Source organism: Nipponia nippon, unplaced genomic scaffold (assembly GCF_047370975.1).
Source record: "Nipponia nippon isolate SJK-2023a ecotype South Korea unplaced genomic scaffold, ASM4737097v1 scaffold_4, whole genome shotgun sequence".
Taxonomy (NCBI): domain Eukaryota; kingdom Metazoa; phylum Chordata; class Aves; order Pelecaniformes; family Threskiornithidae; genus Nipponia; species Nipponia nippon.
In genome coordinates this window covers 51,671,591-51,699,419 of record NW_028262358.1, presented here as the reverse complement: position 1 = coordinate 51,699,419, position 27,829 = coordinate 51,671,591, and the positions used below count along the sequence as shown (strand labels likewise).

Here is a 27,829-nt window from a genome sequence, read left to right as displayed (position 1 = left end):
AAACCCCACAGTCAGAGATGTAATATACTGGAGATCCAATTTAGAAACACAGCTAAGTGAGCTGAAGACTAATCAGACTGAAGCGTACTTCCCGCTTCTTTAACACCATGAGAGAAAGGAAATGTTAGTTATTGACACTCCAATGCAATTTGCTTGAGTACAGAAAAAGCACACAGATGTAAAATACTAATAAAAATGGGCTAACAGAAGAGCAAAACAATCTACCCCCAAACAACTGGCCTGTAATCTCTTATACCTCTATCCCTTTGTGGTTCCTTATTTTGTTTCGAACATTGTTTCAGCAAGGACCAAAATGGGTCTGGCAAAAGGGTAACTGCCTCCCTAAAACCAAGCAGATGAAAGAATTGTTTTGGACACATTTCCATTTGGTTTCTTATCCAGAGTCAAAGGATTCCTGCTTCTGAACACGATGATGGAAGAAACATGTTTAAGCATAGACTATGCCAAGATGGATGTAAAGGAAACTCAGCAACATACATTTAGATTGCCCAACGAGACCCTGCTACCTTGCAACAGTCTCCAAAGAGAACAACATAATCCTCAAGTAAGAAGCCTTAACCTGAAGGTTGCAAACAAGTCACAAGAAATAACCACCTAGCCATAGAGGAGTACCAAGTGTGTGCACTCAGAAGCTCTTTCATCTCAAGTGTCACACTGAAAGACCTCAAGTACCTGATGAAAGGAAATAGTGCTTCCTACCGGTTTCGAAATCCTCCTGCAAAAAGTTAGTCAGACATCAGATGCTTTCACTTGACCAGCTGCTGAAATCCTCACTGCAGGATGCGCCCAAAAACCTACTCCACAACAACTTGCTCCTATGTGACTTTCATGCTTTTGGGAGAGGGAGAATCACCTAGGTATACACTTTCAGTGGTGAACATTGCTCAAAAGGGAGCAGGGTAGAAGATGTAGCCAACCAACAGCAAATGAGACAACACACGCTGCACCTCACTTGGATATTACAACAGGAGATCTATTCCCTGCCCGAACACAGAAGAATTCAAAATTCACCCAGTAGTTCTGCCTGTGAAGGTAGTGTTCTTCCCCAGACAGGGTTGGAATATTGCTAGTTTGTATTTGCTTGTAACTGGTGATGGTGATCAATGAGCTACTCTCTACATCCTTGCAGGAAGGTTACATAGGATCAAGAGGCTATCCTTCGGATTTAGTACCATTTAGCAATTAAAATCAGTCCTATAGCTAAAATGGGCTTTCTATAAAATGCAATGTCTCCCAAGAAGAATTTGATCCTCTGATTGTGATATTCACCCTTAATGAATAGAGAACTGTAACACCAAACTTGTATAAACATTAATGTCTTCATGTTCTGTGCCGTGACTTGGATCATTAGATATCATGTTCCTGAGTTATGTCGTGTCAGACGGAAGTACTTTCATACAAACACCCCAGATTTACCCCAGTTCAAGAACCTAGGAAGCTTGCTGGCCAGATCTAATGCTTAACAAGAGATGCTAGAAACTTCGTGATGTGAGATGCCAGACACCAAACAGAATGTGGTTCACCTTCTATTGCTTCCCTCCCATCCCTCTCTCCAGTCTGCAGGCTATCACCATCACCTTCTTCAGATCAGGAATCTGAGGGGGAGGGGAAAAAAAAAAAAAAAAAAAAATGAAGACAAGCAACCTCTACAAAGGCTCCAGCAACCAGCAACAGCAAAATAATATCAGTGACAGTAAAGATGCTCTTTTCGTTGAAGATCAGACTAAGTGCCTCTCTAGCTCTTCACCAGTCTTGGCTAGAAAGCATCAGCATCAAAGGTGTTTTTCACATCTGTTTTCCCAGAAAGCAGTCCCTTTCTCTTAAACTAAGAGCTGGTCATAACAGACCATATCCCTTTTAGGCTGAATTAGGAACTCTGCTAAAGGTCATGCACAGATGTCATTCAATCACACCTTCATGAACAGAACAGCACTATACTCACACAGCATGCCTGCAATCAGCATGCAGTCTTGGTTGATCCACTAAAGCTCACTGTCAATACCTGAACCACTATGAAAACTGGGTAACAATGCCTGCAAGTGGCATAAAATAAGAGGAACTGAAATGTTATTAGTTGACACAACAAGTTAATAGTAGTAGGGAAAATACGGAGGTATTTGCTAGGCACTGCAGAGGACTTATTCATAGTGATGAATGTAATTCAGCTAACACAGTCTGGAAAAAAAGAGGAGTTCAAGCTAGAATGGATGCAGAGAACAAACACATTATCTAACTTTACCAGCAAAATAATGGAGAACCTGCTGCAGTGATTGCCTCCTTCAGTCTTCCCAAACTAAAGCAGAGAAGTTCAAGGTTTGGTCTCAGTGAGGAACCGCACAGATAACCAGCAGCATTGCCACAAGCCCATAACAGGTACGAAAGGGTATTAGGAAGCAGGCTGGAGGAAGGCGTTAACAAATTAGAGTAGATGACACTTTAGAGTAGATGATTTCTACTCTTAACAAAACATCTACATTGTCAAAGCAAAGGAAACTAACAGTTTTTGAGGGCAAAACGCATTTCAGGGTGATAGAGATCTATCTGGACCCTTCGGAAGGCTTCAAAAGGGAAAATCAACCATAAGAGCAACCACGACCTACCAGAAGGCAACTGCGTATGCTCATATGTGGTCGTGCACACGCAAGCTGGCGGGACAATAATTTAGACAACTCAACAGTAGGATACTGGGGCACATGCCATCATATGACAAGAGAATACTCAGCAACCAAAAGAAAACATTTCAAAATCACATCCACAAACAAAAATGGTGTGATCTCCCCACTTCCCCTAAAATGGATCCTGACTGATTTTATGAATAGCATTATACAGCCCATCACTTGAAGAGTCAAGAGGTTCGTATTTCAGTATATGGCATACATCCCTAAGCCTACTTTCTGCCCCTCCACTCCTAGAAGGAGACTCAAACCCCAGAATGAAGCAAGCAAGAGCTAGACAACACACCAATAAAGGCTGCAGTGTACTTCATAGCCTGAAACATTTCATCTACTGATCTCTCAGCATTATTTTGTGAACAAATACTGATACATTTTGTTTACCAACAGACACGTTTTCAGGACAGGTACAATCTAGAGAGCTCTTTGCAAGACTGCTAACTACAAGTATGTTTTGGGCAAACAAAACCAAAACCTTGAAGTCATAAAATTTAGGTACGCAGTCTGTTTAAAATTGAAGCGCAGTTTTGCCCCACATTAATGGAATTTTTTTTTTAAACACTAAAAGGCAATCTAGCTGTAGAAGCTAACAATATAGTGCTACAGAGCTCATAACGTGTCATATATTATTTTTAAGTCAGACGAATACCTCTTGCTGCCCCTACTTCGTGGCTTCAGTAAATCAGATACTGCTTTCTCACATTCTGTTGTCCTTGCTAGCAACAAAAGGTGAGATCACTCCTGTCACTTTGCTCATTTTTCACCAGAGCTTTTTTTATGATGCAGTACTAAGTGTGTTACTACATTACTTATAAGGAAGGGAAGACAAAGCAAGTTAGAAAAATTAAACATTACCGTATGATGACACGTATGTACACTCTTCTCTGCTCCAAGCATATTTTATACTTAATAAAATCTGTCACACATAATATAACCCTATGAATTTAATTTCTGAGAGCAAAAGAATCCACAGATTCAATAATATTCATCATTCTAACAGACGCAGATTTTGGAGAAAGCTAATAATCTACCTTATTGTACACAGCTCAGTGATCAACACCGATGACTGGAACTTACAAGCAGGACACCCCGCCCAGCCTGACATGTAGACCCATACTTCAGATTTGCAGGGAACATGGGAAGAAACCTAAGACTACGTTACAGAAAAGAGGTACGGCAATGGATTGTCCAGAGATACCCAAGGTAGCCTGAGTGCTGAGAATAAAATTGCCACAGCAGCATGGAGCTCAATGAAGGATGCAACAAACACCTCACCACCCAGGTAGGTACTTGGGTACCTGCCTACTCAGATTTCCATAATCTCTCATAACTATCCTGCCCTCATTAGCAGAGTTTATCTAGATTAAAACTAACACAGGTATTTCCTTAGTACACTCTATTTCTACAGTCTTCCCCATGGCATGGCTTGAGAGAAAGCAAGAAGGCTAAGGTGATGGTCTAACTCTCCAAAGGTTCAAATCAACATTTTCTCTTTGCGTGACTATCAAATCTGGCCTCCAATTTTCCCTCAGTATTTGTTGCAAACTTTGCATAGCCTTTACCAGTGGTTTCATATGAGTGTGGTGTGTGGAACCAAGATAACAAAGGCTTATATGGACAAGCAGCACTTGAGAAAAAGCCATTTTGTACACATTGCTCAAAACAACATTGCAAACAGGCTAAGAAAGCAGTCCTAAGCACCCTATGAAAGCTCTCTGCTACAACTACGTTGACAAGCATAACTCAGTTTGCTTTATAAATAAAACACTACAGGATTATATTAAAGGACACTGTGGCATACTTTTAACAGCAGACTGCTTCCTCTGCAGTGTAAAATGGCAGCAGAGGGAAGTGGAGGAAGAAGAAAGCCCTGCCTCTCCAGGGCCCTCTTGCTTCCCACCCCTTCCCACCTACTCAACTGCACCAGAAGAGAGAATTCTCCTCTCTGCCCCAGCACCACCTTGGTATAAACAACAAGCAAAATGGCCAAGGGCTCCTCTGAATTCTAAGTGGGCAGTAGGTTGCATGCAGGGAAACAAAATAATCTTGAGGATTAACATGGCCCCGATAGTACCACAGAGCCTTATTTGGATGCCCAGTTCTCACACTGCAAAGCCTATAGTTGTATGTGGAAGGAATTAGCTTTACTGTCTCATAACAGCCAACCAAGATGATGAACTTGATGCAGTTCTCAATTTCCTCTGGTTTTGTTTCTAGAAAGCTCAGTCATAAGAAGAGTCAGTTTTCATCTTGTTTTTGCTGCAGTTAATGAGCAGGCATCAGGGTGCCTCTTTCCATGCAAAGAAGGGCCTTCCCCTCAGAGGGATTTACAAACTGCAGCCTACATAGTGTAGCTTTACCCACAGGTGTAATAACACCCCTTTCATAGCACAAGAATAGGTATTAGTACTACTGTAACTTATTTATGAAGGCACATTAGAAGCTAAGTCAATTGCTTTTAAAGCCCTTATGCACCTGTCCGCACAACTGAGCCATTGTTGGTGGATCTTTTGTTTATGCAAAGTTCACCTGGTGCAGAGAATCAGTGGGAGGCCTGTTTGCCACTCACTCTGGGAGCACAAGGTGGATCTCAGCACAAGGAGAACCTAATTTTCCCCCAACACAGTGGCAAGCAAGAGGACAAGTTACCACTGCTCCACTCACAGGCAAATACCTTCCTGAGTAAATACACCCAGCACCACTAAAGAAGCCATTTGGCCTCAATGTGTATGTCCATTCTCATAATCTTGGCACATGGTAGAGTTATGTCCCAAAAAGCCCACAGGAGCCCAGGATGCTCTGCTCACCCCAGGGTAGCACTGCACCAGCCTACCAAGCACAAACTGGTTAGGGAAGTACAAACCACTTTCCCGCTGCCCCAGCAAGCTACACAGCCATGTGCACCCATGGCACTAATACCCAAGACAACCTGTTCCCTCTATGTGTTTGGCCAACTTTACAAGCTAGTGCAGAAAAGCCGTGTGTACCCTCTGTGGTGGTTTGCTGTCCTCAGATAAGGGGGAGGAGGAAGATGTATTCCCACCTCTTCCCATTCAAGCACAAACGGCATCCATGAGAACTGTGATGTATTCCACACTAAGTGCTTCCTTCCTTGGCATACATCTTGGCTCTCAGTCTTTTGGAAAAAGAGACTGAGGACAAGATGTCCCTAAATTATTTAAAAACAAAAAATAAGAATGATTGCTTGCCCAACCTTTGTTCTAATGCCATCTTCCATGCACACTTATTTTTAAAATTTTTGTTGTTACCACCTTGTTGAGGTTTGCAATGTTCAGTTTCCTTATTAGAGGTACACTCTGTGGAGTTCAGTATCAGGTTTGTCATTTTACAAAAGGGGGATTTTACTTTTTTTATCAGGGTTGTCATTTTACAAAAGGGGGATTAACAGTCAGTCAAACCAGTCAGTGAATATATACTTGGAGCCAGAAAATATTTTCTGAAAGTTAGAAGCTCAAAGGCTTTGAATTTTTGTTTTGGTTTTTTTGTTTGTTTGTTTGTTTTGTTTCCTTAAACTTAAAACACAACAGAGGGTGTGTAACTCTTACTAGTCTTAGCTCATTTCAAGACCAACACAGATGAAAGTATGTTCTTTTAAAGTTGAACGTCCAGTCTCTGCAACTAACACTCTTCAGTAAAGGCTGAGACATACAGAGGAAGGAGGACTAGAACTATTACCTTGTAGATATTTGTCAAATGGGATAATGGGATCAAACAGGAAGAGTTTATTCATAGCAAAACATGAAAAGTATCCTGGAGATAGAAAAGCAACCCAACTACAACCTGGTGAATGGCTAACACACCCCTTGGGGAACAGGAGACAGGAGCTGAACAAGGCTTCCAACCTGCAATTAAAGAACATTTAGCCAATTAAAATTTCATAAAAAGTCATGGCAAAAAAATTGGAAGTTTATCAGAACCAATATTTTTGCATTTGCCACATTGCCATTAGAAAGTTTTCCCCAATGCTAATACATAATGAAGCAGGTCAGTGGAGAAGCTAAACTCGCCCTGACTAACCCAGGATTCACAACTGGTTTGAAGAAAGACAACAACTTCTCAACACCAATTACTGAAGGTAACTCGGTGTTTGCCATTACACCTGCTCTGTTCCACTAAAAGTAAGTTATTGCTCTAGTTAATCCTTTCCAGTGTAAATTCAAACTGGAAACCAGGTTTCTACCTCTTCTCTAACTTGCATTGATGAAGAGAAGTTTGAAGTCTATGGCTTTAGCCTGCTGGGTTGTCAACAGTTACAGTGAGAAGCTGTAGTGCTGTTGCCATACTTACAGTAGGGAAGCAGCAGCTCACACAACTACATGTCCTCAACTACCAAACCACAGTTTCTCCATACAGCCATTTTATGGTATGAAGCTGGTGAAGAGTTTAGAGCACAAGTTTTATGAGGAGCAGCTGAGGGAACTGGGGTTGTCTGGCTTGGTTCATGTGAACAGATAAGCACCCCCAACTCAAGCTGGACTACTGAAGTGAGGACAAGTCATTAATCACAATAGCAGCTTAGCTTCCCATATGCAGTATGACAGTAGACATTGCACATGGAGAAGTGAGAATATTATGTTCTTATATTAGAAAGGAGATAGGAAGAAAAGGGGTAGAAGAAAACTCCACCGTTACTTGAAATACAAAAAAACTTACCCAAAGAGCATAGTGTTAACAGTGAAACGCTCTCCCCTGATTTTATGGAATCATTTGTCTCTACCTTTGACGTCATATGGAAACTGACTGAACTTGCAAGACCTAAAGGCAGCTGCTGTTTTCATTCCGTTCTTAAATTAAACCATGCCCGCTCTATTTCGCTCTTTGGTTGACTTGGCGACTCAGGCTGTACCAGCCACTCAAACCAACATGATGCTTGTCACCATTGCAAAGCACATGCCTCTCTACATTGTCCAAGACTAAGCTTCATCATCTCAAACTGTAGGCTGTTTCCATGACTTTCATTGGACCCATACAGACCCAACTTAAGTTATTTATTAGTCAGCACACCAATGGCCCCCAAAAGGCTTTTTCTTACACATACACTACTACAAAAACACATCTGCTTTGATTAACTGGTCTACTGCATTCTTCAGTTCTTCCAAATACTTTTTTTAATTAACTATCATTTTCTTCTTTTCAAATATCCCTCAGATAAGGGTCACTCATATCAAACGCTAGCTTACTCTGTTGTAAAGCTAAAATAACTGTCTTTAACTTAGAGATAGTTTGTTCTGAGCATATTGGGCAAAAATCTCACAACACAACCTTTTCCAGTGGCATCAACACTGAAGACTAGATCAGCAACCCTGAGTACAAAGCCATCTGCCCAACCAAGGACAAGCATGCAGTATTACTCACCTTTACACAGGGACCAGCCCCCAGTATACATGAGATTAGATTGAGGGCAGCTAAAGGATTCAGTCTGGAGACTCTAGAGTAGCTGACGCCTCTGCACTAAGTAGTCAAAAAAAAACGAATGGGACAGAAGGCATGAAAAATAATAATATACCTATATATACCTGTATACAGCTGTACAGCATCTTCTACATTTCATGGCTTCAAACATATACTATGCTACCAAGCAACAGGAAAAAACCTGTCCATATTCATGCCACTGTTTATACATACAAATGAATAGTACTTGCAAACTTACTACTTCAGGGACATACACACAGACAACAAAAATGAAATTTTTCAGCAGGAACATCATCTCTTTATTACAGAAATAATAAAACAGCACCCACAATTTATTTGGGCCTATACATGCTGATGCAGCTTCAAAATTTAAGTCAAAAGTACGTTTAAAAAAATACTTTGAAGAGGCACACAGAGTCACTGATGAGAGATAAAAAATCCCTAGTGGCCTCCAATTTGAGGCATGGGGCAGATTTCTCTCTCAAGCAGTTTATTATGAACACTAACAATGCTTTCCCTTTTCAGGTTCCTAGTAGCAGAACAGGTGACCTGAAGGAAACCATGTCGCTGCATTTCTGCAACACAATTCTTAAAACACTGTGTTGTAGGGCTGTTTTCCCCAGTATGAAACCATCCATAACTCACTCGGCATTAACAGTGACGTTGCACTTGAATAATCTTTAGGGAGCCTCAAAAGGCACGCATTCTGCAACAGTTTCATTTTTAGAAAGTACTTTTGAGTTTCAGAAAGGCCCAGGAAAATCTCTCTGGAAGGTGAACACATTTAACAGCACACTCCCAGCTACTGAACACAGGCACATTACCGTATTTTTTAACAGCTGCTGTGGAGAATGCTCTCTGCTGTAAGTTGAGAGCAATTATGTGGAAGTCAGAAGTTGCACTGCAATAAATCAGTGCTGAAACTGCAGTCATAGCTCTTTAAAAACAAATATATAAGCAGACTGATAATATCAAGAAAACTACACATGTTCTGATAATCCACTGTTGATGGGTGGAGATTCTACCAGTCTCCTACTAACAAAGAAGAAATTAATAGATATAGGTCTCATTCATTCCACTGGAATTACCTGTTTAGTCAAGTGTCAGTGAATTGTCGTGTCTCCCAGCAGTTACAAAGGTCTGGTCTTTCCACAAGTAATATCATGAGCTGATGCTCCTATCTCCCCCAGAAAATAAAAATAATTGCAACCCCCGCTTCTTTCAATGTTTACAGGCTACCTGCTGTGTTCTACATTATAACTATATGCGTATACTGAATACATACAGATGCAGCTTAAGATCTGAAATGCTTATTCAACGAAACAACAGTTTACAACTGGCTTAAGAAAGAAGAACATGGAATCAAAGATTTTTCCTTTTTTTACTGTTATTTCCCAGTCCTGAACAGTATTCGCACGTGAAACACTTAAACCAAGATCATAAACAAAATCATGCATGATAAAAAGACTGAAAGCATTATTGGAAGTGACTTGTTAACACTGTAAGGCTACAGATAATGCATCTCAGCAAGTTCAGCTATTATTTGGTCAATATTTCTCATTTGGCTTAATGGAACATGATGGATAGCCAAACCAGAGGCACTCTTTCTTCAACATCGTGAATCAAGCAAGTATCCCAATATAAAAGAGCAAAACATTTCAGCAGAACAGGACATTTCAACAAAGCATACACCTCTTCACACAAGTGCAAGTGCTGTAGGAAGCAGTAATGACCTTGTATAGATTACTTTGAAATCTGTTTCAGAACGTTTCTACCAATTCCCTCAAGACAAAATATGAAAATACTTTAAAAAACAAAATGACATCTTACGGCTTGAAATGCAGTAAGCCAGCCTGCAGTTGATCCTCCTGAACAGTTGCTTGTTGATTGGCCAAAGTATAAGTGTAAAGAGTTGAATGAAGTTAATGATCAGTCCTGACACTATAAATATGTAGCAGATCAGAAGGTGGCAAATGAATTGAGACTTCAGAAAGCCAACGATGTCCATGATTTGCTGAGAAAGCAAGAGGGTACCTTCAGACCCAAAATTCAGAAGACAACCTGCAAAACCAAACAGTATCAGCGGTTACAGAGTGCATTTATTTCTATAAACAGACTGTTAATACAGACTTCCCGTTTTACACTTAAATACACTAAAATGAAAGTTAATTCTATGGTAGAAAAAGGCCTGATGACAATATTTGCAAAAGTAAGCATGGAAAGAGAATACCATATTTCTGAATCAATTGACATTTGGCTTTGGAAATAGATTTTCACATTTCAGTCCTAATTCTGCAAAACCCATGAGCATATGACTCCATTCCATGGACTCCATTCCATGGACTCCAGTACTTCTCTATGAGATTTTATTTATTGATAAAATATGAGCAAAATAGTCCACTTATATTTTGATTTGAATTGTCTGAACTTCATAAGACATACACTGTGGCATCTACTATCTTCAAGAGCAGCTCCAAACTAAACTCAAGCTTTAGAGCTTTATGTTAGAAGTTGTGCCCTCCTCTACAGGCTATGCCAGCCATGTTCCCCCACAAAAAGGTAGCAGCAGCCCCTTAATTCTAGCTTTATTGGCTTGTTCCCTTGTCACATTCAAATATCATCTGATTTTGGCAAGAGAATAAAAGCTTAGCTATGCACAATACACACAATTTGTTCAATTATTCCTTGACACTGTAATTCTGTCAGTTATACTCCCTAAGCCCAGAAAGGATACATCAATAACAGTACTAACCCATGACCCAGAAGTGTTTCCAGAAAAAAGAAAAATCAACTCTTAGGTTACTTAAGAAATGTTTCTATAATTTTGGAAAGGACCAGTCCAACCTTAGCAGCTGGGCATTCAGATGAAGTGTCCTCTGCCAAGCATTCTGGCCTACCAAATGCTGTATCGACCTCCCCCCACCATCACTACCACCAAAGGTAGTCTTATTTGTTAGGAGAAAAAAATATGAAGACATGATCTCTCAGTAAACAGCACCCCAATACTCTGAAAGCAGCCAAGCAGGAGGTGCTGCCATCCTGTTCCATTCCTAGACTGTTTCTCTCTCGGAGGCGTACGAGAGTTTGCCCAGGGAGGAAGCCCTGAGACAGTATTTCTGCACATGCCAGTCACAGGCAATAACAAAACGGCAGCTGTCAGCATCCCAGGGAATTAACTGATGAAAAAAAATCTTTATGCCTATCCTTTTAGCTTATATGAGACCCCATTATGTGAAGCACTGAGTGTAGATCAGTGTCCTGAAACATTTGTTTTACTGCCCTTGCTGACTATGCTTACCACAGCAAAGAGCACACATAAGAACCGCTGCAAAGCGATAGCAAGTTGTTTAGCCAGGTTTTCAACCGCAAGGAAGATGAAGAAAAAATTAAGAAAGAAAATCTGTATTGTTGTATAATTTATATAAAGAATTGATGGCAGTCCCAAGCCTATTATTAGCAGACAAAACGTGCCCTTTGTGTATCACAGACTTTGTTCCCTTTATCTTGTTGTACTATTCAGTACCAAAGCAGACACCATCTGTAGCTCAGAATGGCAGAACAGGCCTCTGTTCATTGTAGTAACGATTGTCATGATACTTGCAAAAAGCTTTTCCAGCTTTAACCAGCCATTCTATTAAAGATATGTTTGTGAGGGTGGCAGACAATTTATTAGCATGGGCTTTGACCAAAGGCTTTGTTTTTGTTGAAGGCTAAGTAGAACGAGAAATGTTGTCTAGTAGGAACCATTGCAATGATTCACGCCGCAGCCCCTCCATTGCACACTCTGAAGACAGAGCCAAAGACTGTAAAAAAAAAAAAAATAAATAAAAAAAACACAAACCCAAGTTTTGAATAAGTTTACAGTGAAAGATACAAGATTTCACTTCCCTGATTCAGACTACTGTACTTCACCAAGTAGCAGGATTAGATCACTTCTTTGAAACAGTCAGAATGGAAGCAACCAGTTACTTAAAAGTGGATCGTTTAAAAGACTGTGCAGTGCCCAAAACCCTGATGACTGGGTTTATCCTACCGTCCTTGGCTAAAACTGATCAAAAGTTTTTTGTGCTAGCTGGTCTGTTTAATTCCATCCCACAGAATCACTCTAATCTAATGTAATTCCCAGAGATCAGTAAGGGACTGGATCAAAAAAAATCCACATATAAAATAAAATTAAAGCACTGTCTACTTACAGTGGAGACCTGAAAATTCACTGTTTGATATAATCAACAGAAATCTACTGTAGTAAGCAAGCAGTTGATCAACAGACTTTGTGACAAGGAAGAATTCACTAGAATATTAGTCCACCAATTTGTTTGTTTTTTTTTTTCATTGTAATAGTAGTCAAACTGCATTAAAATGTTATGTTTATGTGAATAATTTACTTCACACCCGGTTTTTAAAACAAAACTTCACAGAATTAAAACGAAAAAAGATGAGATGACCCTGATAAAACGTAATTACTGTCTCACAATTTTATGAAGCCACAATGGAATGTCTTAAAGTAATTTATTCCTTACTTTCATACTTCAGTCATCAAACTTTAATTCTGTAAAGCTTCTAAGACATGTTTTAAAGGAAAACTAAATCTACTTAAGCAGTACCACTGAAATGCATCTAACCTAACTTACTTGTAAAAGGAACAAGAAATTAGAGCCACTGCTTAACTTTTGCTTTTCTGAAAAGTAGGGAGACCAGAGAGATTAATTTTTTCTCCTCTGACTAAACGCAAGCTGTTTTCCCTACAAAATTTGGAACCCAAACATTGTATACAGAGTGCCAGCTAAGTGTTTTGTTTCTCAGGTATAAGCTCATTCTTATACAATTTTTTTAATATGATACTTTTTGGACTGTTTTCATTACCCAAACTCCAAGAAATGAAATTTATTCTTGGTAGAAGCAACAAAAAAATAGAAATTTATTTTCAATAATCAGTTCTGAGTTCAAGAAAGAGGTCTAGAAGCTGGCTTTTTAAGAGTTCATAGGAACTTCTTCCACTTGCTCTTTGTCTTACTGAAGTTCCTCATGGGTAACATCAACGTAACACCAGTTTAAGTGATGAAGAATCAGGTCTTTAATTCTTAATCCATGATGCTGGTTTAATAAATTACACTGATTTCCTTATAGATAATGACTGAAAATTACAGCAATCTTTTGAAAACAAAAAGGCCAATCAATGCATTTTCTCAGAAGCTATTAAGATTGGAGAGCTGCCAAGAAGCTCTCTTCTATCAAACACCCCTTAAAACAAATTAGGAGAAAATGGCCAGCAGAGCATCAAAAACAGATAGCGGCATTCTTTAATAACAGTTTTCCTTCGGATAGAAAACAAAAGACTCAAACCTCAAACGTCTGTCTAGGGAGCAAGTCAACAAGCATCTATTCATGTGACTAAGAGATCACAGGATCAGGTTTAAAAGCAAACTCCACGACTATTCATTCTACCTCTTTTCCCCCCAAGTTTCATTCTTCAGCAAGATCCACTGTGTTTTCTACTTCAACTAGTCTCAGCATTTCCTTTCGCTTCAAATAACTGACCACAAGGACATAGAAGAAAAGGCAATGTTACACCAGTGATATGCAAGGTGAGCACCTCTCTTCTGGCAGAGGTGGAGGCCAATTAACAATTCTATTTTGTACTTCAAAGTCTGTAAGAGTTTTGAGACTACAGCTAGTGATCTCGTAAAGAATACAACTGTTTTCACTTTTACAGAAAGCACAAGAATGAATCAAAGAACTCTCACCCATCTTGTCTAAAGTTTATGTAGTAAATAGGGTCCTTGGAGTGTGGAAAGCAACATGGTACCTATCTGACAGCATCTGGACTAAGTTAATATTGTCCATATTTACAAATAGACTCAAGGCAGCACTATACGTGGTTATTTTCATAACAGCATGTTTCAAGTCTATGCAAAGGCTTTCACTTATGTCTACTCTTTGATAAAGTCCTTAAATGCTTTGCTGCAAGTTAAGAACAACCAAGCATATGATGATGATGCCCATTCTTGCATTTTCTCATCTAAACCAGATTTTTGGATAGATGAGTTACAGAGGACTATGAAAATATGCTCCGGTCAGATTACAGCAGTTTCAGTAATGCCTCTAAGTGAATTTTAGTTGCCATCAGAACAGCACAGATAGCAGCACTGTATTTCATATCCGAATCCATTTTAACAATGCTTCTGTATATGAAATATGCAAGGCAAGTCCTTATGCTCTTCTCTTTCTGTCAGCGAGCATCAAAAGTTAGCAAAAGTGAGGTTGTATCCATGTATGTATTCACCTTCAAGGAGAATATATTTGTACATGCCATACAAAAAAACCCCAAGTCTGGAGGAAGAATTATCCATCTATTTGCCTCGTGCTTAATTAGGGTTTGAATCACTTCCCCCCTCCCCCAAAGGCAACTACTAGAGCATTACCTCCTGTGTTGGGTTCATGTGGCAAGGTTTTGGCAGTGGGGGGAGCTGCAGGGATGGCTTCTGTGAGAAGATACCAGGAGCTGCCCCCAATGTCAGACAGAGCCAGTTCCAGAATGGACTCCCTGCAAGCCAAATCTGAACCCATCAGCGATGCTGGTGGCACCTCTGTGATAACACATTTAAGAAAGGGTAAAAAAATGCTGCACAGCAGATGTGCACAAGGCACGAGAAAAACATGAGGAAACAGCCCTTCACCAAGGTCAGTGAAGAAGGAGGGGGAAGATGTGCTCCAGGCACCGGAGCAGATATTCTTATGTAGCCCACAGTGAAGACCATGGTGAAAGTAGGTTGTCCCACTGCAGCCCATGGAGGGGAGCTCACTCAGGAGCAGCTTTGCTGGTGCCCGTGGGGGACCCAGGCTGGAGCAGTCTGTTCCTGAAGGACCGTACCCTGTGGGAAGGACCCCAGCAGGAGCAGAGGAACAGTGCAAGGAAGAAGGAGCAGCAGAAAAGAACTGTTATGGACTGCCTGCAACCCCTATTCCCATTCCCCTGCGCCACTCAGGGTGTGGCAGGGGGGAAGGTAGAGAAGTCAGGAGTCAAGTTGAGCCTGGGAAGAAGGAAGGGCTTGGGGAGAAGGTAGTTTTAGTTTTGTCTGTTTTTCCACTGCCCTACTCTGTTATCAATTGGCAATAAAATTTCCCTAAGTGGAGTCTGTTTCACCCACGATGGTAACTGCTGAGTGATCTCCCTGTCCTTATCTCAACCCACGAGCTTTTTCACCTCATTTTCTTTCCCTGTCCTGCTGATGAAGGGGAGCAGTTTGATGTGCACCTGGCAGCCAGCCAAGATCAACCCACCACACCTCCTCAGAAAAGTCCCAAATTAGGCAATAATCTGAGCATATCTTAAGTCCGTCCCCCAAAGTTAAGGGAACTTAAGAATGTTTTTAGGTTTTCCTGAGGAGTCATGCATTCCTGAACAGCATATTTTGTAACACACACTGCTACAAAGGAGGAATCAGTCAGTTTGGCTGTTTCAAAGGCTGAAAAATGAACACCATCTACCAGCAAGTTTTAGGATTTCCAATTTATAGACTTGCCATAAAACTGAATTTTTATTTATTTTCTATTGAGCACAGAGATAATTAGCATAGCAGAATATAAACTGAAGATATGAAAGTAACCTAGGAGTTTTTGAAAGGGTTACCGTATAATAACGCTTTCCCCTTTCCCTTTTATTCCCCTTTTTCTTCCTATTGTGATCTAAGGTAGAGCAAGACAGCTACACAAACTGCATGCCTGCCAGGATGCAAGTTCTCTATCTGTGTACGCATACTCTCTGCTGGTAAAATGCACAGCATAGCTGCTGTTAGCCCCGACAGCCTCAATGATTGTCCCCTTACCACATAGAAAGTGCTTACACAGTGAGGCAAGGGGGACGACGGCAGCCTGGGAGAGGCACGTATAGTCTGGGAAGGCGAGGGAAAGATGGGGAGATGCCGTCCAGGTTCTGGCGAGAAGCAGTTCAGTCTTGCTCCTTCTTCCAGGAGCATGAAATATTCTGGGAGGAAGGAGCTGAACAAGGAAGCTGTAAGGAGCTGGGCTTAAACACAAGGCAATACAGAACTCCTGGAGGTGCAGTGTTTAGGGACTGCAGGGCTTGATGCTGAAGGAGGCATTTATTTGAAGAAGGTAAACCCCTTGAAGTTAAGCACTTCTGTTCCAAGCTCCTGCAGAGATCCTCAAAAAAATATGTCAGGGGAGAAGCTCTCTCAAGTGCAGAACATTAAGTTCACAAAAATAGCAGTGGAAGGCAAGTTGCTTCTTTCCAGCATGCCAAGTGTTGCTCTTCAGCTGTTTCCCACCCAAGTTTCTGTATTTTAATACATATATATATATTTCTCCAAAGCACAATTATCTGCAATTTACTTGGGAAAAATAGAAGAAAGACCTGCATTAAGATATTTAAGACCTGGAGGAGTCTACCAGAGTTCAGCCCCAGAGTTCAGTTTTGGGGACCACAGAGTCCCTCTGTTTCCTCTTTTACTTTATCTGGGTCCATTAATCTAACAAGTTACTTGCACTGCCAACAAGGGCAACATAACAAACACAAGTCAATTTTAGGGACTGAGTAAGGGAGAAGGACTAAACAGCAAACAAAATTTTACGAGAAAACATACTGAAAATCTAAGCAGGATGTGGGCTATGCTGTCACACAAATATAAGCAACCTGATAGTTCCTCAAAAATAACTGGGCTGAACAACAACAAACAGTCTAGGACAAGCACCTATATCATGTGCTCATCGCCAATTTAATATTTGCTCTCATAGGCAACATTAGGTGCTTAGCCAAAGGTAACCAGGCCAACATATTACTATCATCTGGCATCCTCCTCTATAAAAAACAACCCCCCCAAAATGTGTTTCTACAAATTCACTTCAGTGGATGACCTGGCTTGCTGTAAAGGTGCCAGGTGGCTTATCAAATAACAGGATCTGAATGTCTGCAACAAACTAAACCTTCTCAAATATAAATATACATACGTATGTACATAAGTAAGGATGCTTTTGTGTTTATGAATTTGTGTACAGAACAGTCATGGACCATTTGAGGCAACTGTACACTTGAGGTACAGAGATCAGAGTCTGTCTAGTTAAGCCGTTGGTCCTCAATGCATGGCCTGTGAGAAATCTCTCAACGGCAAGGTCCACACCATCACTCCTGTGCATGGGAGATTAACACATTAAAAGATACAGAGGCAGCAGGGGCAGTACAGCAGGATATTGCCACCTGCTTTGTGGTATTTATCCAGCATCAAAGGCACACAGCACTATGGTTGAGCACCTCTGCACTGGGCATTTTAGGAACAGATCCAACACAGCAGTAGCTACTGATTTCTCCAGTGGTTATTACAAAAACATTTCTTTTAGAAGAGCCTGAAGAAACAGGGGGAGGGAGAAGGGCAGACAAGGGATCATTCAGGAGCTGGTATAAAAAAAAAAAAAAAAAAGGCAAACCTGGTTTTAAGTTGTGCTGGGAGCCCAAACATTCTCTTGATAAGAGACAAACCTTGGAAAGGAGGTCTCTCCTATGAAGACTCATGGTTTATGCTTGCCAAACATTGATCACTCTCATGTTTTAAAGAACTGTAAATTACATTCACAGCAACGCAAAGAGTCAGTGCAAGGTACAGGAACTGCCTATACTCTCAACAGACAAAATACCTCCCCCGCATCGAAACCAGCTTTAGGCATGAGGCAACAAGGAAACATGGATCACATGTTTAGTTTAAAGCTCTAAATATTTAATCCTCCTATTCTCACCCACAATGAATTAGTTACAAAGTTGGACGACAAAAGTATCACCTCGTAACTCCAGTTCTGCAACAGCTTTCCACATCACAAACACACACAAGCAATTGTATCCAGGCAGAGAAGTTTCACCTCCACTCAGCAGACTTACTAGCATGAGGAAGTCCACTTCTATCTGCAAAATCAAACCCTTTATGGATAGGATTAGAAAACAGTGTGGATTTTCATCAGTTCTTTCCTGGATTTATCCATCCCCTTTTGTATGAAAAGCTCCAGCCATTCAGAAGACGCTAATGAAGTAAGCCTGGCAAGATCTGTCTTGCTGCCTGTCTTACACAGCAGGAACTCAGAACAACGCTGTTAGAGAGCTTGAGACAGTCACATGGCAAATCCATGGCAGAGCCAACTCCAGAATCATGACCTGCCAATTCCTCAGGCTCCAGCTTTCAACATAAAATGGTACTTTTCATCCTCCTTTATTTGCCTTCTTGGAAATGCTCAAGATTCCCTTGCAACAGCTTCTGACAGGCCATGTACAGAGAGCAGAGAGGGAACAGACACACCTCACAAGGATCTTCAGTGGCAGCAGATGATGCAACAGGTATAAATGCAGGAGATGGTTCAAACCAGGATGTATGTGCTGATCTAATGAACTCTGCTTTCCCTTCCTTTTTCCATTCCTCAAGAAATGAAAACCAAGTACTCAGCAACTTGGATGGCTCCATATTATAAACTAGAAGTTACAACTTTAGTACCAAGCTGACAGTATTGTGTGCACATGCACACAAACGTACATCTCTTTCATTGCTCCTACCCAAGAAGGAATTAAAGGCATTGCTAGATGCTTCATGGACAACAATCAGAAGATAAAAATCAGCAGCATTGGTAAAAAGATAATTTTCTTTCCTCAGTACGCTTCCATAAAATGTCCTCTATATATTTTCTGGAATTGTGATTTACATTTTAGTAATTTTGGGCAGCCTCCTTAAGCCTTTTCCTAGAAGTCTAATTCCCAACTTGCATGGCTTTGTTGTTTTGTTTATTCAAGAAAGCCAGAAAATGCAACTAATGAACAATATAGGATTTGTGGCAGCAAAAATCTTAAAAAAAAAAAATCTCAGAAGTAGCAGAGATAGGGCATAAATCACTGAGCTAAGAAAAACATCATGGTGGCAGTACCACTGGTTTACAAGTGGGACTTCCACCACCAGACTGTGGTTTCTACTGTCCCCCCAAAAAACAGTAAAAATACTTGTAACATAGTGTCTCTTTCTGAGCAGCTGTATGGCCTGCTAGAGAAAACCACGTTCTCCCACTTGGCGGATCTGAGCCCTGCTGACAACACTGTCACAGATACAGCAGGTACATGGGACAGGCCACATCCTCCATGCTTCCAAATCACAGGGATATGAGGGAACAACGCTGACCTCATCTGTGAGGGGATCCAACTGCTTCCAGAACAAATCACAAGATGTTGTTAACAGTCCTGGAAGTGAAAAGTGCCATCCATCTGATTACAACTCCAAGTGAGCTGTTAGGTTTTTTTCCATCTTCTATGTCAGTACACTGCCTCCTTCAGCTAAGCCATTTGCATATTTTTAATTAATATGAAATAACATTCATTAGTATGCTCTTTGAATACTAAGGAAATGTTAAACAGAAAGATTTGCAAGGGTTTTTTTTTTAACCTCCAAGTGTTGACTTAATTTGGCTGTATTCTATCATGACACTGAAGAGTATGAAGTAGCTGAATTTCTCCTTTATGAAAATCACATCCCAAAATTGGAAATGACAATGCATGCACAAGATGTAGCCACACCAAGACAGGGATACACAGGATATTAATATTTATTCATTAAGTATTTTCTAATGCTTCTTTCTGTAGAAAATAGTTTAACTGAAGAATGAACGTGGCAGGGAAGCTTCCAGATTTATTCAAAGAAAACGAACTCCTGCCTTAACGAGGTAACACCCAATACTTAGAAAAACCATGTGTCTTACAGCTGAGATGTGGTTGGCGTAGCTCCAAAAAATAAGATGCCGGCTTCAGTGAAAGGCTCAGCTGCACCCAGACACAAAACAATCAGACATCCAGATGCCAGGTAAAAATCCAAATGAACACAGTGACTGCTTTACCCGTTTCAGCGGTTCTATTCCACATCAGTTTTCAACCACCTCTGCCACTAAGACACAAGTGTTCAGAACTGTTTTGCTACACCATGAACTCAAAATACTTTCAGCCTCCTCATTCTCCCTGATCATCAGTCCCCTAACAGCCTGATTTAATTTGAGAACTTCAGAGAATAAAAGCCTTTATCACAGGCACCCGATTTATCAAGTCCAATAATAAAGGGAGGTTTCATTTTGGACCCGATTCAAATCCTGCTGAAGCCAAAAGAAATCTCTCAACAAGCTTCAATAGCCCTTGTTGTTTGGCAAACATTATCCCTCAAAAACAGCCAAATGTGATATAACTAATCAATGAACTTGTATTCTCAGCACCTAAAGCCAGGGCTAGTCAAAACCACCTTAAACTTCCAACAAAATCATTCAGAGACAGTGCTTGATCCAACAGCATTTACCGTACTAGATGGCAAGCATGCAAATGTTACAGTTCCTAAATATGCTGGTAAGAATCTGGTAACATTTTTACAAATTTTGCACTAAATGAAGCATCTAGTTACATCAACACCTACCTGGATTTTCCACAACATCTCTGCACAACTTCAGGTGCCTAAATCCTTTTAAAAGCCTGGCTTTGAGCATTTGTCCTGCTAACTTCAAATAAATTTGAGACAGTTTTATAAGGTTTAAATTCAGAGTGAAGCTTTTCTTTGTCTCCATCTTGGATGAAATGCAGTATTTATGCACACTCTCAGAGGTACAGGCATAGGCATGTAAAAACCAGACAGTGACACACTGAAGGCTCAATGAACTTGGGAACAGCACTTTCCTAGTTATCTTTCTGCTTACTTATAACCCTATTGCACCTCTACCACTATTGGGCAACAGGAACAGTTTCTTTCAATTAACTTTGATCCTGTAGATACTTGGTTTACATTTGTTGTTCGTGGGAAGAGGGTGGTATCACTCCTGCCTACCATCTGCACATTTGGCAACATTGATGTTACTGCATTGGTTTTTGGTAATTTTCACTAATACCAGATCAAGGGGGAAAAAAAAAAATGTAAATGTCTGTGCAAGTTTCAGCACCGTCTAAACATATCCTCAGAACCATAAAATAAACTAAAGCCTTGTTAACCCTTGACAAACCACCTGTGACTTGAAGGGGGAAAACCCCATAAATGATTCAAGTGCAGGTGTAGGCTGCTGCAGACAGAATGCTTCCAGACCTTCCAGAAGTGCAAAGCAGCATCTGCAGTAATGGTTATTTTCCAAAGTGCTGAAAAACATGGTAAGAAGATGCAATCTATGATGCATGAAGACAGGGATAACGTGGAGAGGAGGAGAAGCAGGACACAGTTTAACTTTCACACTGTAGTTATCACTGGAAATGGATTAAAAATCATGTGCCATTTCTACACATAGATTTCCCCCAAATATATTTTTTCCTTGTCTTTAGCAGCAGATTAAGTCAGGTGTTCCCCTTTTTCTGATTGGTGAAAAAACCTGCATAATCTGCCAACTGAATCTGAACACGCAAACCTTTTCATTCACCTGGATCCTGCTGGAAAAATGTGATTGAAATTTAACTTTGTTGATCAGACTAAAAGCAAATTTGGTGCATGTCAGAAATTTTTCAGATGTTAATAAACAGTCACACATGCACGTGAAATCACTGTGCTTGTCACTTCCTGCAGCTCCTAATCTTCTGGCAAGTAAACCTTCTCTCAGTGACCTTTACCTCTGACTTCTTTCCAGCCTAGAATTGGTTAATTGTCTTTCCCTATTCCTGTTATTTATGCTACAGCAGAAACCTCAAGCAAGGTCAGCCCTTCTGCAAGCAGCAGAAAATTACTTCAGTGTTAAGCTCTTTGTGGCAGAATGTAAGACGACAGACAGAAAGGCTGAAGGTGAAAACGGCAGCATATAAGTAAAAAGGCTTTAAGTTCAAAATGAAGAGCAGACCACTAGCAGGACCATAATCCAGCATCTCCCAACTGTGGGCTCACTACAGTTATTAGACTGCTCTGCCCAGTTCCTAACACATGGTTTATGGACCTTTTCAGGAGATCCATTACAGCCATCATCTTTTTCTCATATTATCAAAGAGGGGTCTTTACAGCATCTTCATCCTTGCCCCAACACACAGTTACTCTCATTCATTTCCATTTCTTCTCTCCCTGACCTTACCTTGACCCTACCACATCTCTAGTCCAAAGCACTGGAGGTGGACAAGGGAAAAGCGTGAAAATGAAGTGAGTCAGCAGTTCCTGAGAAGCACACGAGCATTAGTCAGAGGTGATCAGGGTACTCATCACACAGTCAGATGTGAATGAGCTTAAGACCACCAAACAGACTGGCGGGCAAACTTTCCCAAACACCTGAGTCACTGGGGAAAGCCACCTCGCAGACAAAGCACTTGGGGAAAAAACCACATACTCAGCTGCCACGTATCAGTGCTGAAATGCAACAAAGGATATAGGGTACTGCTCTCAGTGACATTTCTAGTTTCCTTACAAAAAAGCCCACTGCATTCAGTACAGCTAAATCAAACACACCTGAGGAGACGGTTGCCTTGACTCAAATAAGGTTTTCTCTGGTGAGGGAGGCCCACAGTTGCAAAAGCTTTCGCTGACTAAAGCACAGGCACAGTACACTACAGTGCGTTATTACCCTCTTGTTCATCTGCTCCCTTATCGGGACATACCAACAGCAGTAGCAGTGATGCAATTAGTTAGGGAAGTATTCTTCTACACCACACAGTGGACATTCAATTTTTTAAAATTTAAGACCAAATTATTAATACAAGTTTAAGGGCCACGAGCGCATGTTTGCGACACAAGAATAATATCTTGCTAACCTCAGCACAGCTGTGACAGTGTCTTCCTTCATTGCAGAGATTTCAAGGGGCATTATTCGCAGTCATCACCTTCCAGCAATAAAATCAGGGTATACAACAGAAAACAATAAAACACCTCTTTTCAGCAGCGCAGAGCACAGTCATAGGATCCTCATTCATCACCTGCAAGAGCACCCTTCTCCTACAGAGCAGCTCTTCTCCGTTATGGTACAGTAAGTACATCAAACTATAAACGATGTACAACCATCACTCCAGGAAAGCACGCCTCACTCCAGAGAGATGAGCGCTGCTTCAGTGCCTCTGGATTTTGGCTGGACAGAGCAAGACTTACTGAAAAAACAACCTCCCCACCAAACTGACACCTACATGGTTTCAAGAAACACAGTGAGTCACCGTGCTCCGGGCACAGTGTTCTCTGCCCTGTGACTCTGGGCAGGCACTGACCTCTCTGTACAGTTTCTCTCCACTCCTAAAATACAATACTTCGAGCTTCCTGTGAAGCCCTTACTAAAATCTGTTATTTAAGTGCTTGCCAACAACACAACCAAACTTTGCTTAAGAGCAACCTTTATCCATCAGCAGCTTACAATACTTTCTCTGTTCATTGCAGGCTTTCTGATATATTCTACTGCATGAATCCTGACCCTCTGTCTTCCATAAAACACAGTTAAAGTTTCATTTTTAGATACAGCTTATTCAGGCATTGTTATGCAAAACTTTAATAGGAAAGAGCAAAGCTGTGCATAATATTTACACAAATGCCTAAAATGAATCAAAATGTATTTTAATCCATAGTATTTGGAAAAACACAACATTAGAACAGATACAAACGGCTAGAGAAAGCTGATGGTTAGTAAATGACAGCAAACATTTCGAGCACATCAACTATTCTACTGATCCATTTTATTTATTTGTATTTATACAGAGGTAGTCCTGGCATATTATCAACAGACCTCTGTATCATTCACATAAGAAGTTAGAGAAGAAAGAAGGCTGCTAATTTCAGCTTAAGCTGTTCCGCAATAGTTTCTCTACTCCACCAGCTTTTAATTCTTTTGCAACTCACTCTTAGTGCAATTATCAGTACAAGCTGAGGCTACAATGGCCTGGTACCGCTTCCTGGGCTGGACGCATCACTGTTTTTAAAGAAATGCTTGGGGGATTTTTTTTTTTTTTTGAGAGAGAGTTTCTTGCATCCTTCCACCTCTTGTAAAGTATTTTCAGTTTTCACGTAGCAGCAAGGTTGCTCTCTCCCACACAAGCACCTGCATAAGGTACATCATTCTTAGATGTTTGCACATAGTCTTGAAACACTTACAAATTTTAGAAACATAACAGAGATAAAGACCTGTAGTCTCTGTGTGACATTGTTCAGACTTTTCTTGGTTGTCTTTTCAGCCATACAAGAGAGCGCTCACTTGTTGAAATAAATGCTACAAAGGATTACTTCTTAGTTAAACGATACCTCCCTCGGAGTTCTCCCTGCACCGCATGGTATCAGTCGGCACACCTTAAGTCAGTTTGTGGCCATTATTTAATTCGGCTTAAATATCTTTATGAGGAGACAGGGGCAGATGAAAGGCAAAGCTCCCGCAACACGTGAACACGTCACCGGGGAGGCAGGCGCCCCCTCCCCTCCGCCTAACCACCGCTCACGCTGCCTCAGCTCGCGGGCTTGTAGGTACCGCGGAAAAAACAGCCACCGCGACCTGTGAGGGCGCGCTCCCCCCCCCCCACCCCCCCCCCCGCCACCGGGGCACGCTACGCCCTCTCGCTAAGGAGAAGCGCCCGCGGGGAGGAGGCAGCGAACTGGCGATCGCACCCGCCCGTTTCCACGGCAACCGCCCTACCCGCCCCCTCCCGCTGCCAGCGCCAGCCCCGCCGCTCAGACAGGGGAAGACCGAAAGGAAAGTGGAAGGGGCCGCCGCCACCCACCGCCCGCCCGACCGGCAGCGCCCCGGAGCGGGGTGGAGGGGGGGGGGGGCGGCCCAGCGGCGCAAGGCCGCCGCAGCTCTGCCGTTTCCACGGAAACCCCGGCGCGGGCCGCGCTCGCCACACAAAGGGGGCCCGCGGGCGGCAGGAAAATTCTCGGCGGCCGCGGGAGAAACGGCCCGACGGGGCCGGGCGGCGGCCAGACCCGGCCCGGCGGCGAATAAATCTGGGAACTTGTGTCCGCAGCCCGCCTCCCGCCCCGCCTCGCTCGCACACCCCGCCGGCGGCCGCCGGCCCCTCGCCTCGCCGCTACGGCACGCCGGGGGAGCGGCTGCTGTGGGGAGGGGGCCGGGAGGGGTCTGGTTTTGGGTTGTTTTTTTTCCCAGTGGGGCACCACGGCGGCCGGAGAAGGGCGGCCCCGCACCTGAGGAGCTCGCTGGCCGCCAGGGGAAGAGCACGTACCTGGCGCCGCCGGGCCTTGGCATGCGTGTGCCGCGCTGAGGGCGGACGGCGGGGCGGCAGCCGAGCCGCACCAACTGCCACTAGTTTGCACGCGGCGGGAGGCGGCCGGCTCGGGCGGGGCCGCCAGGCTCCACCCGCCGGGCGGCTCCGGGAGGAAAAGGGCGCCCCTCGCCTCCCCTCCCCGCCGCCGCCATGTCACTTCCTCCCGGGGCGGCGGGAAGGGGCGACCCCTCCTCGCGCCCGCTTCGCCGGCCCCTCGGGGTGCCGCCCGAGCGGAGCGGGAGGGCTCCGCCACGGCACCCGGCGCCGCTCCGCTGCTGAGGGGCGCCGGGGGACGGCGCTCGGCGCGGAAGGGCGGCCGGCTCTGAGGAGGGAGGGAGGGGGCGGCCCCTTGGGCGAGGCAGCGGCCGTCCCCTCAGGGCCGCCGGCGCCGGGGCTGACTGCTCGTCATCCCTTACGGGGCGTGAAGATGCAGGGGGCAGGCTGGGCTGTGCCCGCACGGAGGCCTTCCTGGGGGGCAGGCTGCAAGCTGTGGCGGGGTGAAGGGCAGCTGTGAGTATCTGCCACTTCGAGTAGAAATTGGGGAACTGGACACCAGCTCCGTGACCTGGGTGCTGTGGAGAAAAATAAACGCAGATGGCAGTCATCCAGGCACCCAGTACCCTGACACACGATATTCGCTGCCTGTGAAAGCGCAAACATTTGCTGTCAGGCTCTGACTGGAGTGAAAAGCCGCTTGCCTGAATAGTAAGAACTGAGTCTGTTAAACACCCAAAGCACTGGAAGGTGGTGACGCCTGGGATGACGTGTCGCTGGGGCAGCGCTGTCGGCGCTGCAGGGTGCGCGGCTGCACCGGGGTGGGAGGGCTCCTGAGGCTGGGGTCTGTCAGGCAGAGGGTGGACGAGCTGGCTGGAGCAGAGCCCTGTTACAGTCCTGGTCCGTAACAGCCACAAAGCATCACTGTCTACCCTCAACGTTATTTTTTCTATTTTTTTCAAAGTACTTGAAGCAAACACTGAACTATGGAGGTTGTAGTATGCATTAAACAGGAGCAGAAAGAGGATATAAGCAAGACTTCCCAGACTAGTCACTGGAGGAGATTCCCTAGGAAGCAAAAGGGAAGTGTCCTGACTAAAATACCGCATTTAGGAAGGACAAGAAGCTACAGCTCTCCCAGGGAGCAGCAAGAGCAAGGCTGCTGCTCAAGGGAAGACAAGCCTGGAGCCGAGGGTGACCACAGCACAGGCAGTATCCTCACTAGCCAGAGGATTGCCCCACAATACCTGAACAGAGCAGCCAGAGCACAGTGCAGGGTCCATCAACAGTCCCGGACTAGATGAACCAATGAATCAGGTGTGGAGTTTATCCAGGAAATCCAGTCAGGAGCAGCAGGAGGTAGGGCTAGAGCTGAAGACAGGGCTACAACATGGATCCATCTAGCAAACAAGGTAGGAGACCAAGCTGAAGGCACATTTATCTACTACATAGCTTAGGCAGGGACTGAAGGCCCAGACCTGGGCTTAAATGGGGCCTGGTCCATTGGCAGAGCATGTGGGTGGGGGTTCCAGGTGAGGCTGATCAGGGCCATTAACACCTCGTGGTGCCGTCAGGGCCCTGGCAGATTACTGCTGATGGGTTGCGTGAGTGTGTACTGTTCAGGAGGTCAAGATTTGGCACCCTTCCTCCCATTTGGTCATGAAGGAGTTGAATCCAGCTCACTGACATCACATCAGGCTAGTGGTCTAACTGCTGAGCTGTTACATTGAGGGAGATTGGCAAAGGGTATTTCTCCAACCATACCTTAAAAGACCAACTCTTTGGCTGCATTTTTAAAAAGGGACACTTCCAGTGTGAGGACTTAAAATCCCTGAATGAGGTACTTGATTCTGGAGAGTGGCTAGGTTTGTAGCACAGCTATGTCCTAAGCATCCATTACTGGCTACTTTAAGCAGCTTTATGTACTGCACATAGAGATTTTTGGGATATTATTCCAAGGCATCTCACTCACTGTCTAGGTGTTACCCTGAGAACCAAGGGTCCAAAAGTCAGGCACCCTGATGCTGAGTGTGATAGTGCCTGAACATCTTTTCTTACCTGGCCTTGTGACCAAACTCTCTGCAGCTGGTTATTTGTATGTTCTCCATTTTCTGGGAAGCCGTAATAAAAATCTGGCTTCTTGCTTTCATTAGTGTTAAGCTGCAGCTGAATATACCAGGATTTATGGATGCTTTACACCTGAGAAAACTCTCCAGTGAAGAGAGAAATCCTAGTTTTGATGCAGTACATCTATTTCTCAAAAGTCTAACCAGGAAAATATGAATAATAAAACCCTCTTATTTAAATTGGGGTTTAAAAGGTAAATTAATCTTATGAAGCTGTTAGATACCATGGTAAAGACTGAGACTGGAAAGCCCATAGCAAAAAAGTACTTCTGTATTAAGAGCAAGGTTTGTGAGAGCCTCACTGTATATTTCTTAGGTGCTATGAACAAGGAGGATAAAAACGAATCAGATTATCTTTCTCCTTCCTTAAGCTCTACCCTCCAGAGCACTGAATAGAGTATATTAAGATTTGTAAAGCTAATAAAAAA

The 27,829-nt window shown here is 42.9% G+C and overlaps 1 protein-coding gene across 8 annotated transcripts in view; it reads right to left on the bottom strand.

Moving 5' to 3' along the window:
• The window catches only part of AGPAT4 (1-acylglycerol-3-phosphate O-acyltransferase 4), a 92,832-nt gene extending 66,121 nt beyond the window's left edge, over positions 1-26,711 (bottom strand). For 4 of the 8 annotated variants that reach the window (XR_015708736.1, XR_015708735.1, XR_015708737.1 and 1 more), the window contains exons 1-2: positions 25,240-25,371; positions 9,957-10,187 (exon numbers count right to left, since the gene is read on the bottom strand). Coding sequence is in view for 3 of the 8 variants with exons in the window: in XM_087776540.1 (XP_087632666.1) it covers positions 9,957-10,134 (178 nt within the window). In the remaining 5 variants the exon portion in view is untranslated. Of the gene's footprint in view, positions 1-9,956; positions 10,188-22,845; positions 23,103-25,239; positions 25,608-26,522 lie in introns of those variants that run through there. The other 4 variants (XM_087776540.1, XM_087776543.1, XM_087776541.1 and 1 more) reach the window with 4 other exon arrangements.
• Between the last annotated feature and the right edge of the window lie 1,118 nt (positions 26,712-27,829).